Source organism: Ahaetulla prasina, chromosome 12, assembly GCF_028640845.1.
Source record: "Ahaetulla prasina isolate Xishuangbanna chromosome 12, ASM2864084v1, whole genome shotgun sequence".
NCBI classification, from domain to species: domain Eukaryota; kingdom Metazoa; phylum Chordata; class Lepidosauria; order Squamata; family Colubridae; genus Ahaetulla; species Ahaetulla prasina.
Window position 1 is genome coordinate 26804710 of NC_080550.1, and position 17997 is coordinate 26822706.

The 17997-nt window shown below is 50.0% G+C and overlaps 2 protein-coding genes across 19 annotated transcripts in view; one reads left to right on the top strand and one right to left on the bottom strand.

Moving 5' to 3' along the window:
• The window catches only part of LOC131183957 (uncharacterized), a 35601-nt gene extending 22177 nt beyond the window's left edge, over window positions 1-13424 (bottom strand). For 2 of the 3 annotated variants that reach the window (XM_058154751.1, XM_058154753.1), the window contains exons 1-7: window positions 13290-13424; window positions 12291-12605; window positions 10978-11420; window positions 9890-10026; window positions 7409-7516; window positions 6064-6183; window positions 5422-5501 (exon numbers count right to left, since the gene is read on the bottom strand). In XM_058154751.1, coding sequence (XP_058010734.1) covers window positions 5422-5501; window positions 6064-6183; window positions 7409-7516; window positions 9890-9943 — 362 coding nt within the window. In that variant the 5' untranslated portion in view covers window positions 9944-10026; window positions 10978-11420; window positions 12291-12605; window positions 13290-13424. The remainder of the gene's footprint in view (window positions 1-5421; window positions 5502-6063; window positions 6184-7408; window positions 7517-9889; window positions 10027-10977; window positions 11421-12290; window positions 12606-13289) is intronic. The other variant, XM_058154752.1, reaches the window with a different exon arrangement.
• Window positions 13425-14386: 962 nt separating this feature from the next.
• CNGB1 (cyclic nucleotide gated channel subunit beta 1) overlaps window positions 14387-17997 on the top strand; it is a 77173-nt gene continuing 73562 nt past the window's right edge. For 4 of the 16 annotated variants that reach the window (XM_058154735.1, XM_058154742.1, XM_058154745.1 and 1 more), the window contains exons 1-2: window positions 14387-14524; window positions 15826-15921. Coding sequence is in view for 10 of the 16 variants with exons in the window: in XM_058154742.1 (XP_058010725.1) it covers window positions 15909-15921 (13 nt within the window). In the remaining 6 variants the exon portion in view is untranslated. The other 12 variants (XM_058154734.1, XM_058154739.1, XM_058154738.1 and 9 more) reach the window with 9 other exon arrangements.

Here is a 17997-nt window from a genome sequence, read left to right on the forward strand (position 1 = left end):
GCAACGAAAGCCTTCCGAAGCACAGAAAACCTGGTCCACTCCCGAAGTTCGATTTTCAAGGCACAGGCAGGTAAAACGTTGGCCATTTGCCTGCAATATCAGCTGAGGAGTTGGCAAGCCAGCCCACAACCTCCATGGCTGAGAATTCAGTTGGCCATCCCTCAAGAAGGGCCTCTGCGCCACCGGAAGTGCCCGGGAACCCAGAACCGATCAAGGAAAGGGATGTTTCTAGGAGCAGCATGTCTACAAAATTAACCCAAAGGTGCTTTTCACAGAATAACTGACTTGGAAGGAACCTTGGACCAGTGGTGAAATTCAAAAATTTTCCCTAACGGTTCTGTGGGTGTGGCTTGGCGGGCATGTGACTGGGTGGGCGTGGCTTGGTGGGAATTTGACCGAGTTGGTGTCGCTGTACAACTGACTCACACACAATGTAAAAGCAGCTGGATTTCACACAAAATGGTCCCTGCAACAAGCAGGAACCTCACAGTGTCGCAGAGAACTCCAAAAGGAGTTTTGCACACTTTATGCAAAAATTACACAAAAGCTGCACAACTGACTCACACGCAATTGAAAAGCAGCTGGACTTCACACAAAATGGCCCCTGCAACAAGCAGAAACCTCAGGCACAGCTGATTTTCTTACAGCTGATTGGTAGTAAAAAAATGCTAAAAAAAAAAAGTATAAAAAAGTTCCTACATTGCTCGGTACAGCTGATTGTCGTACGTGTTTTTTTTTTTTTTATATTGAAAAAGTTTTACAACAACAATTAAATTTTCCCCCCTCCCCCCCTCCCTCCAAAACCCCCCTCCCCCCCCCGGACTTCCCGGAGCAAACACAAGGTATAGTTCATTAAACAAAACAGTCATACATTAAATTTTTAAAATCTAACACAATTATAATCCTTCTCTCTCACATAACCTGACTTCTTCCATTAAAATCAAAAACAACATCCTTCATTCAAAGGCAATCCGAAATTTCTTAATCTGATATCTATTTTGAATATAGTCAATCCAGTTCTTCCATTCATTTAAATATTTTTCTTGAGGTGATTGTCGTACGTTTTAAAGCATTTTTTTACTACCGGTTCAGGTGAATGGTAGCAATTATTGCTATTGGTTCGGGCAAACCAACCCCAACCAGTAGCATTTCACCCCTGCCTTGGAGGTCTTCTAATCCAAACCACTTCTCAGGTAGGAAATCTTATCCCATTTCAGAAAAATGGTTGTCCAATCTCTTCTTGAAAACTTCCAGTGATGGAGCATTCACAACTTCTGGAGGCAAGTTGTTCCACTGGTTAATAGTTCGCACTATTAGGAAAGTTATGCTTAGTTGTAGGTTGCTTCTCTTTTTCATTTATGTCCATCATTTGCTTTTGTCCTGTCTTCAGGTGGTTTGGAAAATAGGTTGTCCCCCTCCTCTTTGTGGCAGCCCCTCAGAAATCAGAACACTGCTATGATGTCACCCCTCAATCCTTCCTTTCATTAAACTAGACAGACCCAATTCCTGCAACTCTTCGTCATATCATTTAGCCTCCGGTTCCCTCATCATCTTCGTTGCTCTTCTCTGCACTCTTTCAGAGTCTCTACATTGTTTTTACAGTGTGCTGACCCAGAAAGTTAAAAAAACCAAGGAAATCCAGTTACCTCTTAAGCACCTTTGGGACAACCATGATCTGGACCTCTCATTCCTTCCCATCTCCCTCTCTCTCTCTCTCTCTCTCTCTCCCTCTCTTTCCCCCTCCTCCTCCTCCTATCTGCAAACCCCACTCCCTCCTAGCACTCATGATGTTACCTAGCTGGGTCATGAAACATCTGCAAGCAATCAGCCAAGCTCACAGAGCACTAAGAACCTCACCCAACTCTCATTACCTGACGCCATCATCAGGCCGTGTGTGTGTGTGTGTGTGTGTGTGTTGCATACCATGTTTTTCTGATGGTAAAGAAACATTTGCAAAGGAAAAAGTGGCAGTCTTGCTGTGTAGAGTGGCAAAAATTCTTACCAGAAAGGAAATGCTAAACCTGGCATGCCCCCCCCCTTCTCTCCCTCTCTCTCTCTCCCTCTTTCTTTCTTTCTCTCCCTCCTTCCTTCCTTCCTTCCTTCCCTCCCTCCTTCCCTCCCTCCCCCCTCTCTGTTGTGACCCAGGTTCCTGGACCCAGACTCCTGGACTTGGATGATTCAGAAAGTGAGGGAGAAGACCTGGCAAGCCCTGTTTCTCTTGAGCCCTTTCCCTCCCTGGCACCCACTCAAAGGGAGGAGGAGGGGCCAGCAAGACCTGATTCCCTGGAGCCTTCTTCTGATTTGGCAACGCCCCAAGAACAGTTTTGGAGTGATGCAAGGCTGCGCAGGCGTGATCGGCGTGCGCAGCAGAAAGAGTGTTGGGGGAAAGCCAAGTCATAATTGTCATGCAGTGACATCTGCAGAGACTATAAATAGGAGGCGGGACTTCCTGGTTTTTTGTCTTGGACAAAGCAATGAATTGGCGCGGGCAAACTGTTTCAATGGAGGGAAGAATATATTTGTGAGTAATTCTGGCCTTATCTATAATTTCCTCGTTATCTCCAGAAACTTGGCAGGCCCGTGGGTAGACGTGGCCAGGACATGTATCTATGTAAATAAAAGGAGAAAAGGAAGGCCTCTGACTGACTCTTTGCTGGGAGTATTGCGGGGAGGGAAACAGAACACTCTCTCTCAGACACCGCTTTACAAGGCATCCGGGCACTTCCATGGAGGGATGCCCAAAAGGTATGCTTTTGTTTTGGTGGCTACCACAGTGTGATGGACATCAAGAAAACCAGGCAGAGCTTTGATGGCTCCATCGCTACTGCCAGCCTCATTTTTGGGATCGTCCCCTGCTACTCCTTTCTCTTATCTCACTGATCAGGAACGAAACAGTAACAATGACGACTTCAGTGGCCCAATCACAGGCAGTCCTCGACCTACGACCACAATGGTGCCCAAAATTTATGTCGCCAAGCGGGACGTTTGTTAAGCGAGTTTAGCCCCATGGTGCAATTTTTTTTCTTGCCAGCGTGGTTAAGTGAATCACTGCCGTTCTTAAGTTAGCAACCGGCTTCCCCATTGACTTACAGACATATGATAACGTACAGATGATAACTCACCCCGAAACCACTGATGACCTCACCCAGCGGCTTCATATAGATGTTGAACAGGAGGGGCGAGAGAATCGACCCCTGAGGCACCCCACAAGTAAGGCGCCTCGCGGTCGACCTCTGCCCCCCTTTTCTTGCTTTACTATGAATACAGACTCCAGCCGTTGCTTGATGGTCCTTAAACCATCCCAGTCATATGGTTGTCCACTCTTTTCTTGGAAACCTTGAGTGATGGAGCACCCCCAACTTCTGGAGGCAAACCGTTTCCACTGATTGACTGTTCTCGGTGGCAGGATATTTCTATTGGACCTCTCTTTGATAAGCTTCCATACATCGCTTCTTATCTAGCTCTCAGCTACTTTGGAGAGGAGGTTGACCCCCTCCTCTCTGTGAAAGCCCCTCAAATTTATTTATTTATTTATTTATTTAATCATATTTTTATACCGCCCTATCTCCCAAGGGACTCAGGGCGGTTTACAGCCTATTAAAAACACAAATACATAACTATAAATACAGAAATAAAACACTAATTAAAAAACTTATTAAATAAGGCCGAATTAAAATTTACAATTAAAATAATAAAACCCCATTAAAACTACATTTAATTAAAAACCTAGCCCAGTCCTGCGCAAATAAATAGATGTGTCTTAAGCTCGCGGCGAAAGGTTCGAAGGTCGGGAAGTTGACGGAGTCCCAGGGGAAGTTCATTCCAGAGGGTGGGGGCCCCCACAGAGAAGGCCCTTCCCCTGGGTGTCGCCAGTGGGCACTGCCTGGCGGACGGCACCCGAAGGAGTCCCTCCCTGTGAGAGCGCACGGGTCGGTGGGAGGCAGTCGGTGGCAGCAGATGGTCCCGTAAGTAGCCCGGCCCTAAGCCATGGAGCGCTTTGAAGATGGTTACCAAAACCCTGAAGCGCACCCGGAAAGCCACAGGTAGCCAGTGCAGTCTGCGCAGGAGTGGTGTCACATGGGAGCCACGAGGGGCATCCTCTATCACCCGCGCAGCTGCATTCTGGACTAACTGTAGCCTCCGGGTGCTCCTCAAGGGAAGCCCCATGTAGAAAGCATTGCAGTAATCCAGGCGGGATGTCACGAGAGCATGAGTGACTGTGCATAGGGCATCCTGGTCTAGGAAGGGGCGTAACTGGTGAACCAGGCGAACCTGGTAAAAGGCTCTCCTGGAGACAGCCGTCAAATGATCTTCAAAAGTCAGCCGTCCATCCAGGAGAACACCCAAGTTACGCACCCTTTCCATTGGGGCCAGTGACTCGCCCCCAACAGTCAGCTGTGGCTGCAGCTGACTGTACCGGGGTGCCGGCATCCACCGCCACTCTGTCTTGGAGGGATTGAGCTTGAGCCTGAGCCTGTTTTGAGGGAGGGATTGAGCTTGAGCCTGTTTCAGAATATTTCAGATACTCTGCTATCATGTCCCCCCAGTCCTTCTTTTCATTAAACTAGACTTACCCAATTCCAGCAACTGTTCTTCAAATGTTTTAGCCTCCAGTCCCCTAATTATCTTGGTTGCTCTTCTCTGCACTCTTTCCGGAGTCTCAACATCTTTTTATATGGTGGTCTCTCTCTCTCTCTCTCTCATCTATCTAATCTACTAGACCAGACCACCAGAAACACTCCCACCAAGACTGACAAGGCAAGCCCTGAATTTGAGTTTAAAGTGAGAGCAAACCCCGCTTCCTTCTAGCCCTGATGATGTTATCTAGTTGGGTCCTGAAATGTCTGCAAGAAAACCACCACGCTGAGAGAAAACCAAGGACCCCTCGCATCTAAAGAAGCATACTCACCTACTTTCCCAGATCTGAACCGCCCAGATTGCCAGCGTGCAACTTCTTCACCCTTCCAAATTCTGGGGCTGACCTGCTAACTCAATGCATGCTCTACAGCAGGGACATCAAACTCAATGCTCCTGGCATTGATATGGCCTGCGATGTGGTCGGATCTGGCCCATGGGGACATCCTGGTCTACTCAATGCAAAGAGGAAAGATCGGGACAGTGTGACTTCTGATTAGTCTACCCAATGCGAAGAGGAAACATGCCAGCAGTTTCGGGAGAGGCATCAAGCTGGCCACACCCACACAGTTGGCCAAACCTACACAGTCGGCCACATCCACTCATTCGCCCACCCCCGCCCACCCACCCCTGAGGTCAACCACAGCTCTGATGCGGCCCTCAATAAAATTGAGTTTGATGCGCCTGCTTTAGAGCATGGGGACTTGGCATGGAAATCCCATCACTGGGTCCAACTCCAAGTTCCTACCTAGCTGGTGAAAAGATGAGGGCGGAGCAGGTAAGTACCTCATGCAGGTGATGGTGACAACCGCTTGATGGAGATTTACGATGGATACGGATCTTGCGGGCTCATCTTCAATGACTTCCTGAAAGGAGAAGGAAACACATCTAAGAAAGCTCCTGAGATATGGACACCATCCAACTGGCCCTATTCCCATCCCTATGTTTTTTCTGGTTGACCCAGGAAGTCCCCAACTTATACCTGGTCACTTAGCCACCATTTATAGTTATGACGGATCTCTCCAGGACTACTTATGACCCAGATGCGAAGTTCCGAGAGGCGTCCCTTCCTCAGAGATCATATGACCATATTTCGGTCACTTGGGAACCAGCTTGCATTTATGGCAGTTTGCAGTGTCCCGTGACCTTGATTTAAGTCAGGGATGGGCAACTGTGGCCTCTTTACGACCTATATAAAATTGGGAAGCCAGATTCACTTAACAACTGTGCGAATAATTTCAGGAAAATGATTCAGCTAACAACGGTGGCAAGACAGGTTGTACAATGAGCAGAATTCACTTAACAAATGTCCCACTTAGCAACAAAAACCTTTTAGGCTCAATTGATTGGTATTCAATTTGATTCAAATTCACTTTCAAAAATAAATACGCCCAGGAGCACCTGCCTCCCCTTCCTCTCCCCACTTACAATGATGTTTGTGACTAGGTCCTCTTTATAGGGCAAATGGACGTCTTGTCTCCAGCTGTAGGAAACAGCTTTGGTTATCATGTTGATGGACCTCATGAAGGCTTTCTTCAGCCCTTCGTCCTGGGAAACCCCAGTGGGAATAGGGTGGGGTGAAAAGAAACCAGAAGGAAGAGGATGCATTTATTTATTTTAACCTTTACGTAGCCGTTTGTCTTTGGTTGAACCCTGGGGGGCTCCCAATCAAAACATCACTGAACAGACTGGGTTCTAGTCCTGCCTTAGGTGCTTTTTCCAAAGGCAATTGGACTTTGTTTTTCCTTGAAGAGGTTTTGCTTCTCATCCAAGAAGCTTCTTCAGTTCTGGCTGACGCTTCTTCAGTTCTGACTTCGGTCAAAACAGAAGAAGCTTTTTGGATGAGAAGCGAAATGTCTTCAGGGAAAAACAAAGTCCAGGCCTTTTGAAAAAGCACCTTTGGGTCTACTTGAGATGTTTTTTGGGGCAACTCATAATCTTCTCTAGCCTTATAAAATAGTTCCCCAGGAGATGGAGATGGAGAATTTCCAGCACCACCTACATCCTCAGGTCTTCGAGATTTATTTATTATTTATTTATTATTTAAATTTGTATACCGCCCTTCTCCCGAAGGACTCAGGGCGGTTCACAGCCAGATAAAATAGACAATAATATTACAATATAAATTATTATTATATTATAATAATATAATTGTATTAAAATACAATTAAAAAACTTATTCAATTGGCCGAAATTAAAATTTAGAATAAATGATAATAAACCCATTAAAAAACCCACAAATTTAAAAACTAATCCAGTCCTGCGCAGATGAATAAGTGTGTTTTAAGCTCGCGACGGAAGGTTCGGAGGTCCGGGAGTTGACGAAGTCCTGGGGAGAGTTCGTTCCAGAGGGCGGGAGCCCCCACAGAGAAGGCCCTTCCTCTGGGCGTCGCCAGACGACACTGTCTCGCTGACAGCACCCTGAGGAGTCCCTCTCTGTGAGAGCACACGGGTCGGTGAGAGGTATTCGGTAGCAGTAGGCGGTCCCGTAAATAGCCCGGCCCTATGCCATGGAGCGCTTTGAAGATGTTCACCAGAACCTTGAAGCGCACCCGGAAAGCCACAGGTAGCCAGTGCAGTCTGCGCAGGATAGGTGTCATACGGGAGCCACGAGGGGCTCCCTCTATCACCCGCGCAGAACTGTTGAATTAACTTGCGGCAATTTTACCGTGGCTCACGGGCAGCGGTGAGTTGGCCACAGCAAGCTGTCTTCTTCTGACGTTGCGTCTAAGACAACTGCGGCCCTACAAGTATAAAACCTCAGCATATTTACCTTGTCTTTAGGCCAGAACTGGGAGGTGCTTTGTTGCATTGCACGCTTCCGGTTGATGGGTGGCAAGCCACTTGTTTTCCCCTGAGCCGGTTTGTGCTCTGCAGGAATCTGCTTTGACAACAACAACAAGAACAACAAAAATGAAGCTGTGAGAAAGTGAAGGAGCAGAGGAAGGAAGAGCTTTTTGTGTGTTTCCAAGGGGAGGGTTGGTTTCCCTTCTGGGTCAGGATGCAAATTATAATTTATTTGACTTTTCTTGCTGGGACAGACACGAAGCACATAAGAAGGACCATCCGGATTGTATCAGCTGTCCTGCTCAGCAACATAAAATTTGGGGTCAGTTGAAGTTGTAAATTAAGGACCACCTGTACAACTCCCAGTCTCCCTCACTATTGGCTGGTTAGCTGGGCTTGCAAGAACTCTAGTTCAGCAAATGGAAAAGAATATTTGTAGCTCAGGGTTGAACTGTGGGCTCCTCTGAGCTTGGTTTTATTCTTGCAGACGTTTCATGACCCAAAGTTGGTAACATCATGAGTGCTAGAAGGGAGTGCTGTTTGTTGGGAGGAGGAGGAGGAGGAGGAAGGGGAGGAGGAAGAGGAGGAGGAGGAAAAGGAGAGCCATTGGTGCTCTCTGAGCGTGGTTCTTTTCTTGCAGACATTTCATGATCCAAGTAGGGAACTTCATCAGTGTTATAAGGGAGTGGGTTTACAGAGTGAAGGAGAAGAAGGGGAGGAGGGAGGAGGGAGGAAAAAGAAGGGAGGAGGGTGGTGGGAGAATGAAGAGGACTGTGGGATCCTTGTTGCTCTTGGAGCTTGGTTGTTTTCTTGCAGATGTTTCATGATCCAACTAGGGAACATCATCAGTAGTAGAAGGGAGTGACGTTTGCTCTCTGTTTAAACACAGTAGCTTGCCCCAAATAAGCAGGGAACAAACATGACACTCACCAGCACTGGTGATGTAGTTGGGTCATGAAATATCTGCTAGTAAAGACCCAAGTTGAGAGAGTATCAAGGGCCCCATCTTCTTCTTCCTAGCGTATTCCCTCAGGTGCAGGGTCCACTTTTCGGGTCATTGAACGCCACTTTGTGTGGACAGCTGCATCTCCAGGGTGCAGGCCCATGGCTTGCACATCTTTGTTGCTGGTATCTTGCCATCTCTGTTTTGGACACCCGTGAAGTTGCCGGCCATTGACTTCTAGTTGCTAGGCAGTCTTGGCCACGATGGAAGGTGCTGCTCTCTGGACATATCCATACGATCGGAGTCGGCCTTCTCTCAACTTCTCTGTAATTGGTGCCACACCAAAATGTTGTCCAATAGTGTCATATGTGATGTGGTCAAAAAGGGAGATGCCTGATATCCAACGGAGCCTTCACATTTCCATGGCATGCAGATAGCTTTCGGTCCCTGTTCTTGTTGCCCACCATTCAGTGCCATACAGTGCAACAGGGCGGATGGTTGTCTTGTAAATCTTGGACTTAAGATGGGTTGCCATTCATCTGTCCAATAACACACATTCTCGCCAACACATCCAGGCTGCATTCACCTTTGCTCACACCTCACCCTTTGCTGTGACTCCGCCCCCCGAGCCTGTCCTCATGGAGGACAGTGACTCATGAGAGTGAGGGAGAGGAGCCAGCAAGGCCTCCCTCGCCAGGACCCTCTTCGCTGGCACCGGCCCAAGTTCCAGCTGCAGGCCAGGAGGAAGAGCTGACAAGGCCTCCCTCTCCCGCACCCTCCTCCTCCCTGGCAACGCCTCAAGTCCCACCTGCTGACGATCAATCCTGGATTGATCCGAGGCAGCGACGAAAAGATAAGCATGCGCAGCAGAGGAAAAGGTGTGGCAGGCTCAGAGATTGCTGAGTCACTGAGCCACACCCCACAGGGTATAAAAGTGGGTGGAGCTGCCATGTGGCCCTTGTGACGGACAAAAAAGCTACCAAGGGTGCACTGCAGCTCGGTTGTTAGAGGGTTAAAGGACTTTGTCAGTGAGTTTTGGCAACAGATCTTGGACACGAAATAACAGACTCAGAATTTGGCAGGCCTTTGCACGGTCATTGCCAAGTATTTCCTCAACTGAAGAAAATCAGGTCTGTAGCAAATAAAAAGACTGGGAGACACGCATCTTTGCGTTTGCTCTGTGAAGTGGGGAGGGGGAACAGAACACCCTTGATGTCCCCTTGGCCTTGGAGGTGGGATCCCAGATGCCGAAAAATGTCCACCTTCTTTAGGTTTTCTTCATTGATTTGAAGCGTTCCAGGGGTGGTGAAATTCCCAAAGTGCATCTCTAAGTCTTGGTGTTGAGGCGGACATTCCATGGTCGTTCCATGATCCTTCCACCAAGAACCCAATAGTTCAGGAAATTCTCAATAACCACATTTGTCTACTTTTGAGATAAATGATCTCCACCGAGGCAACCCTGGCTTCTGCAACCTCTCCACGATAGACCTCTGGGCCCACCATGACACAAACCAAGCTGCTTACCTGGAAAGGACGAAGATGGTCCAAGATGGTGTCTAGTATTTCCTGCTCATCCATCAAGTCCAAGACTTCTTTCACAGGTCTGCATTTGAGCGGCTTCTTACTCTCCCACAAATTTCTGAAGCATTCATCAGAGAGTTCTGAGAAAAAGAGACAGACTGAGATTGATGGGCAATTCGACAGGACAAGCCTTCTCAAAGTGAAGAGAGAAAAAAGTGTGCATAGGGGATGACCAGGCTGAGCCTGAGGGAGGGGTCAAATGTGTCATAAGTCTCAAGTCCCGGAATTTTATGTTCCTAGACAACCGTCTTTTATTATTATTATTATTATTCAAAAAGTTTTACAGAAAATTTTCTGTAAAATTTTCAAACGTCTTGAGGAGGAACTTTGAACTCCATATATGGAATTGGAATTTTTTTATTGCTTTGAAATTTCACAATGTGATAATTTCAGATCTAGCCTTTGAAAATGGCAAAGAGGGAGGGGTCTTTTCTCACCTCTCAGGGTGAGATGTTCCCTAATACAGTGGCAGCGGTAGAGATGACCCTCTTCCTAGACCCCGCCAGTCGAAATTCTTGGACTGATGGGGTCTGCACCGTAACATCCCTGCCTGAAGAAGGACAATTGCAGGATTTGGGTTTGGCTAGTCTAGATGAAAGAAGGAAGGGCATGTATGTGGCATGAGAGCAGTTTTCCAGTATTTGAGGGGCTGCCACAAAGAGGAGGGGGGTCAACTTATTTTCCAAAGCAGCAGAAGGCAGGAAGAGGAACAACGGATGGAAGCAACTCAAGGAGAGAAGCATCCTGGAATTAAGGAGAAATTTCCTAACAGTGAGGACAATCAACCAGTGGAACGGCTTGCCACCAGAAGTTGTGGGTGCTTCATCACTGGAGGCTTTTAAGACGAGACTGGATAGCCATTTGTCTGAGATTGTACAGCATCTCCTGCTTGAACAGGAGGTTGGACTAGAAGACCTTCAAGGACCCTTCCGGCTGTGTTCTGATAGATTGATTGATTGGTAGTGTGGGATGGGCTGATGTGATAGGGCGAGGCTGGTTCCATAGGTAGCCTAGCCCTGTAGCGTATATACCTGGATATGAAGGCAGGATGGTGTTCGGAGTGGCTTTACTCCCCTGAGGCCTTTCCCTCTCGGGCCTCCTTGGTAACGGAGGGGGCTCTTTCAGGTCAGGCTTCCTCTCTGTCTCAGGTGGTCTTGGAGGCGTCCTGAAAGCTGTTTTCTGGTCCAAATTGGGCAGCACCAGCACTGGAGGCTGAACCTTCTTCTTTTCCTCCAAGGTAACTGGGGAAGACGCCACAATCAGAGGAAAGACCTGTGTGGTTCTCTGAGTAGCTAAGGAAGTGGATGGCTGGGAGTCAGAGGAGAGAACTTCCTGGTTCGCCCACCGATGCCGGTCATTGTTGTTGCTCTATGGACGGGACTCCTTGCTGTCCTTTTTCTTCAGGAAGGGTAACTTTTTTAGCCTACGATCCATCCTTTAGTGAAGAAATGAGTGTTGGAACTGGAAGGAGATCCTATCAAGAAAGGAGGTTTGTAACTCCAGGTTGAAAGGAAGGATCCTTGGTGCTCCCATCTGTCTGTCTATCTATCTATCTGTTTGTCTGTCTATCATATCTCTCTCTCTCTCTCTCTCTCTCTCTCTCTCTCTCTCTCTCTCTCTCTCTCTCTCTCTCTTTCTGTTCTTCCTGTGTCAACTCAGAGAGCTCAGACTGCCCAAGGAGCTGCTGTTCCAGTTCTACAGAGGAATTATGGAGTCTCTCATTTGTACCTCTACAACTGTCTGGTTTGGTACAGCAACCAAAGTAAAAGTCCACTAAAGAGAGAAGACGGTTAGGAAGTAACAGGCAGCAGAGAGAAAGCAGAGCTGCTTAACTCGTTCTTTGCATCAGTCTTCATGCAAAAAGAAATTATAGCCCAACCTACCAACAACATAACTGTAAAAGACAGACTAGAAATAAAAGTTAAAATAAGCAAAAAAATAAAAAAGAGAGAGAACACCTCTGATGTTGCGGAATATAAACCACCAGGACCTGAAGGATTACATCCCAGAGTTTTGAAAGTGCTACCAGACGTTATCTCAGAACCATTGTACCGTATCTTTCAAAAATTTTGGAGCACTTAATGACTAATCATTTAACAATTGTTCAACCCCACCCTACCCTATTTCTTTTTTTAAAAAAGGAAATGCCCATTCTGAAGAAAATATTTGTTTCAGAACCATTTCTTTTGCTTAATGACTCTGGTGATTTGTTTTAAGTCATGTGGTAAGCTCTTAGTAACCACAATGACTTACAATGGAAATTCTGGTCTCAACTGTGGTCATTAAGTGAGGACCATCTGAAAAGCTGTCATATAGAACGCAGGACAAAATGTGATGGGCTTACATTAGAAGAAGGTAGGATCTGTTGTTGTTGTTGTTAGTCATGAAGTCGTGTCCCACCCATCACGATCCCATGGACAATGTTCCTCCAGGCCTTCTTGTCCTCTACCATCCTCTGAAGTCCATTTAAGCTCATGCCTACTGCTTCAGTGACTCCATCGAGCCACCTCGTTCTCTGTCATCCCTTTCTTCTTTTGCCCTCAATCTTTCCCAGCATTAGGCTCTTCTCCAGTGAGTCCTTCTTTCTCATTAGGTGGCCAAAGTATTTCAGTTTCATCTTCAGGATCTGGCCTTCTAAAGAGCTGTCAGGGTTGATCTCCTATAATAATAATAATAATAATAATAATAATAATAATAATAATAATAATAATAATAATAATAATAATAATAACAACAACAACAACAACAACAACAACAACAACAACAATGTTTTAATTTGTATACCGCCCTTCTCCCAAAGGACTCAGGGCGGTGAACAGGCAAATAAAATACAAACAGAAACATACACCATAATTAAAACAACCCTTAAAAAACTGATTCAAATTTGCCAGAAAATTTAAAATAACATTACACCCCATAAAATTACAGAAATTTAAAACCCATCAAGATTCAATTAAGGAGGTAGATAAGAGAAGGAGAGGAAGGTTTGGAAAGTAAAAGAAGGTAGAAGAGGGAAGAAGGTTAAAAAGGGGGGTGGTGACTGGGCAGGCCCGACTAATTGTATATAACTGTACATTGGATGAATTATTTGATAAGATTGTAAAAATAAAACTTTTTTATATATAAAAAAAAAGATTCAATTAAAATTTAAAATTTAGAATTTAAAATCAGGCCACTCTAGAACTGACTTGTTTGTTCGCCTTGCAGTCCAAGGGACTCGCAGGAGTCTTTTCCAGCACCAGAGTTCAAAGGCCTCAATTCTTTGGCGCTCAGCCTTTCTTATGGTCCAACCTTCACAGCCATACATTGCAACTGGGAAAACCATAGCCTTGTCTATACGCACTTTTGTTTTCAGGATGATGTCTCTGCTTTTTATTACGCTGTCTAGATTTGCCATAGATTTGGATCTGTTGTAGGTCAGGAGATCCATTCAGCAATGGGTGAGGTTGCTTCTCTGAAAATCCGATTGGCTGAAGGGCACAGATGGCATCTGCTAGGAGTGGAAAAGCGGTTGGGCAAGATTACAGTCTCAGGAACTCCAAAGTCCTGCTCAACTCCCAGAATCACCATCAGTCTCACCTCTATGGCAAGGGTCTCACCAGTCACATATATTAGACCTCACAGGCAACCGGCATGCAGGGTCATAATGGGCTGCTTTAGTTTTGATCTAGCAGGTTTCACGAGACCAGACATTGGGCTTTATAAATCAGAGATCAAGGCTTAGTACCCTGTAAAAGCCCCGTTATAATTCAGATTATAATTTAGTTTGATGCATGAACTCTAGATCTCCCTGTGTGCACTTTAAACTCCCAGAAACTTTGGGGAAAATAAATGAGAATTTGGTTGTCAGGCTTGCCCAGTGGACTGTGCTCTTCAACCTTTTTTTAAAGGATGTACATGAGGGGACAAAAAGGTGTGGTAATAAAAATCCCAGGTGACACAAAATGGGGGGGGGGAGGGAGATTGCTAACCCCTCAGACTGGCCTATAAAAGGATATTGGTATTGATTGGTTCTCATGTAATAAGGTGTAGTTCAAAAAGGCAAAAACGGAAGCCGAGGGCCAAGGCTGGCCTTGGGGAGCCGGGAGGCCAAAAGAGCCGGGCAATCCTGGCTAGTAGCCCTGGCAGAAGCGCGCGGCTTCCAAGAGAAGCCATTTGGCGGTTGGCACAACGGACCGGCCAGCTCCGCCTGCGGGTGCCCACCGCTCCTCGGGCCCTTGGGACCCCGCCTCAGGGCAGCGGGAGGTTGGGGCGCGGCTGCCGCCTAGGCCGCACGGAGGCCTTCCTCGCCAAGCGGGCGCCCGCGGAGAGGCGGAGCGGGCGGACCCACCACCAGGGGCGCTCTCCCGCCCGCCCGCCGCAGTTCCCCCTCGCGTCCGACGCGGCTGCCCCTGCGGTCCGGCAGAGGGCAGCGCCGATTCCGCGGCTCTTCTCCGACGCCGCCCCTTCCTCGAGGCGCCTCCTCGCCCGACCGCCGGCGCCCCCCGCCTCCTCGCCCAGCCAGCCAGCCAGCCGACCTCGCCCGCCCGCCCGCCCACTACGCGAGCCCGGGGATCGTAGCGGCGCGCCAGGCCCCAGGTAGGCAGGAGGGCGGCGCCGGGGGGCCTCGGGCGAGAAAAGGCCGCTGCGGGGCCGAGCGGGAGGGCGGCGCGCTCCGTCTGCCGGGCCCGCCTCGCCCGGGAAGCCCGCAGGCCTCCGCCGCCCCACCGCTCCTTTCGGTCGCCCGCTGGCCTTCCCCGGTTCAGCGGGAGCGCCGGGAGGCCGAGCAACGCTGCTGCACAGGAAGCGCGGCCCGGGAGCGCCGGTGGCATGGAAGCCGGGGGGCCTGGCAGCCACGAGCCCTGGGCGGCTGTGGGCGGCTCGCCCGGTCGGGCCCTTCTCCCCCTGCAGAGTCCAGGGTGCCGCGGCGCCTCCCCTTTCCAAGGCCGCCGCCGCCGCTGCTTCTGGGCTTCCCTTCCCCGCCTGTGGAGCAGCGGAGAGAGGCGGCCGCTCTGCGGAGCCGGGGGACGATGGGCACTTTCGGGCCGAGGATCCGGGTCGGGTTTGTGCCGCCCCACCCCCCCGAGCATCCCGGTTGGAACAAGCGCCAGGTCTGATGCTGGGCGACCTTTGCGGGGACTTTGGGGTTTGTGCCCATCCTCGGCAGGAGTTGCCCGGGGGACCCTCTGCCTCCGCAGCAGGGCTGCCTGAACGGAGAGAGGCCTCGGGACCAGGGAAGGGCAGCCCTTCTGCTCGGGGTGGGCTAGGCAGAGGCCCCGAGACCCGTCTCCAGTTCTCCCCCCCCCCAAGGCAGAAGGGGCACCAGGGGACTGAGAGTGGGGGATCCCCCCCCCCAAGAGCAGCTGTGGAGCCTAAAGCTGAGAGAAAACATGATGAGATCTAAGCCATGTGAAGATTCTTAGCCATTCTGTCACTTCCTTTCAAAGAAACAGGATTGATCCTAAGGCTCCTTTGAGTTTTCTTCTGTTTCCATCAGTGGTCCTTGCAGGGAGTATTTTTCTGATTGTAATGTAGCTCTCACCAGCAACTGAGCAGACTATTCTTTCTAGGCTGTTGATCACAGATTCTAACTTCCGATCTTCAAAAAAAGAGCTCCCAGGCCTGCAGTAATAAGCGCTGTGATTTCAGAATTCAGAAATTCTGTTTCAGAATTGAGTGAACTCCAGATAGCAGTGAAGAAAGTAAGATATTTCACTTCAGGGACTCTGGTGGGGGAGACAGATCTTGAAATATGGCCCTGGTTAGCAAAACTCTCTTGTGTTTCATATGAAGGAATCTTGTTTTGGAGAGCTCCTGCACCCTGATCCCAACCTGAAATCCGTTTCTGCTGGAAAGGCAGTTGCCAGTGATTCTTACTAGCCTATTCTCTTTCTTTGCAGGTTCCCTCAGAGGCTTTCTGGAAGAAGGACAAGGGGCTGCGACCACAAGGTGACCACCGGGATGTCTGGCCTGCTTTGGTCTGATGTGTCTCAAAGGTAGCTGGCCCCTCCTCCGAGGATTCGCACGACCACTGTAGTGATCGTTCTCTAGGAATAGGTTTCCTTGATTGCTCTACCTGTTATTGTGGAACCCCCTCTTTTTCTCCTCAGCATGTCAGAAACCTGGTCACAGCAGCCGCCACCCCCCCAGCAGCCCCCGCATCACGGGGCCACGGCCACCCTTCCAGAGCACCCCATCCCACCCAGTGCGGTGACCGAGAACCCTTTGGGCTGTGCCGTCTATGGTATCCTCCTGCAGCCGGAGCCCAGCGGGTTGCAGCACCCACCCATCTCCGCCAGCGGTGGAGGGGAAGCCTCTCCCAAATGTGGGGTCTGTGGGCACGACCTGTCTCACCTCTCCAACCCCCAGGAGCACCAGTGCCTACAAGGCAGCCACGACCGTTCCTTCCAGTGCACTCAGTGCCTGAAGATTTTTCATCAGGCCACGGACCTCCTAGAGCACCAGTGCCTGCAGGTGGAACAGAAGCCCTTTGTCTGTGGCGTCTGCAAGATGGGCTTCTCACTGCTCACCTCGCTGGCCCAACACCACAGTGTCCATAATGGCAACACGGCTGTCAAGTGCTCCATCTGTGAAAAGACCTACAAGGCGGCCGCAGCTGCAGTGGCAGCTCCTGAGGAACCTGCCCCGCCACAGCAGCCAGCGGCCCTGAACCGGAACCCCGCAGAGAAGCCGTACAGCTGCTCCATCTGCCAGAAGCCCTTCAAGCACCTCTCGGAGCTGTCACGACATGAGCGGGTGCACACTGGGGAGAAGCCCTACAAATGCAGCCTGTGCGACAAGAGCTTCAGCCAGTCCTCGCACCTGGTGCACCACAAGCGCACCCACAGCGCTGAACGGCCCTACAAATGCACCGTGTGTGAGAAGGCCTTTAAGCACCGCTCCCACTTGGTGCGCCACATGTACGCCCACTCGGGCGAGGCCCACCTCTTCCGCTGCAATGTCTGCGAGTTGCACTTCAAAGAGTCCTCGGAACTTCTGCAGCACCCCTGCACGCCCAGCGGTGAGCGGCCCTTCCGCTGTGCGGCTTGCCACAAGGCCTTCCGGCGGCCCTCGGACCTCCGGCAGCACGAGCGCACCCACAGCACGGAGCGTCCCTTTCAGTGTGACCTTTGCCAGATGAGCTTCAAGCAACAGTATGCACTCATGCGTCACCGCCGCACTCACAAGGCTGTGGTCCCTACCCCATCTTCAGAGCAGGAGGCCGCCCCGCTGCCTTTCAAGTGCTCCCTGTGCGAGAAAGGCTTTGTGCAGCCAGCCCACCTGCTCTACCACCAACACGTCCACGGCATCGAGAACCTCTTCAAGTGCAACGCCTGCCAGAAGGGCTTCAGCCAGTCCTCCGAACTGCTGCGCCACCGCTGTGTGCAGAGTGCCGAGCGACCTTTCAAATGCACGGCCTGCAGCAAGGCTTACAAGCGCGCCTCCGCCTTGCAGAAGCACCAGCTGGCTTCGCACTGTGCTGAGAAGCCCCTCCGCTGCACCCTGTGCGAACGGCGCTTCTTCTCTTCCTCAGAGTTTGTGCAGCACCGCTGTGATCCTGCCCGCGAACGGCCCCTGAAGTGCCCGGACTGCCAGAAGCGCTTCAAGTATGCCTCCGACCTGCAGCGCCACCGGCGTGTCCACACGGGAGAAAAGCCGTACAAGTGCCCCTCCTGCGAGAAGGCCTTCAAACAGCGGGAGCACCTGAACAAGCACCACGGGGTCCACACCCGAGAGCAGCACTACAAGTGCATGTGGTGTGGCGAACGCTTCCTGGACCTGGGCCTGCTGCAGGAGCACAGCGCGCAGCACACCTCCACAGAAGGCACTTACACGGTGGCTCCCTGCCTGCCCTGAGCAGCTCCTCTGCCAAGTACAGCCCCAGAGCCCTTCTGCAGCTGGTTCCAGCCTCCCAGAAGAGAGCCCTTCGATGGGCAACCCTGACAGAGTAAACGAAGCCACAGGCGCGAAGGGGCCGTGCAGTGCCAAGGCTGTGTCTGGCTTTGGAAAGACTGGCTCTTTAAGCCTGCCAAGCTCTGGCCTCCCCCTGCCGTGATTCCACTGTTTGCGAA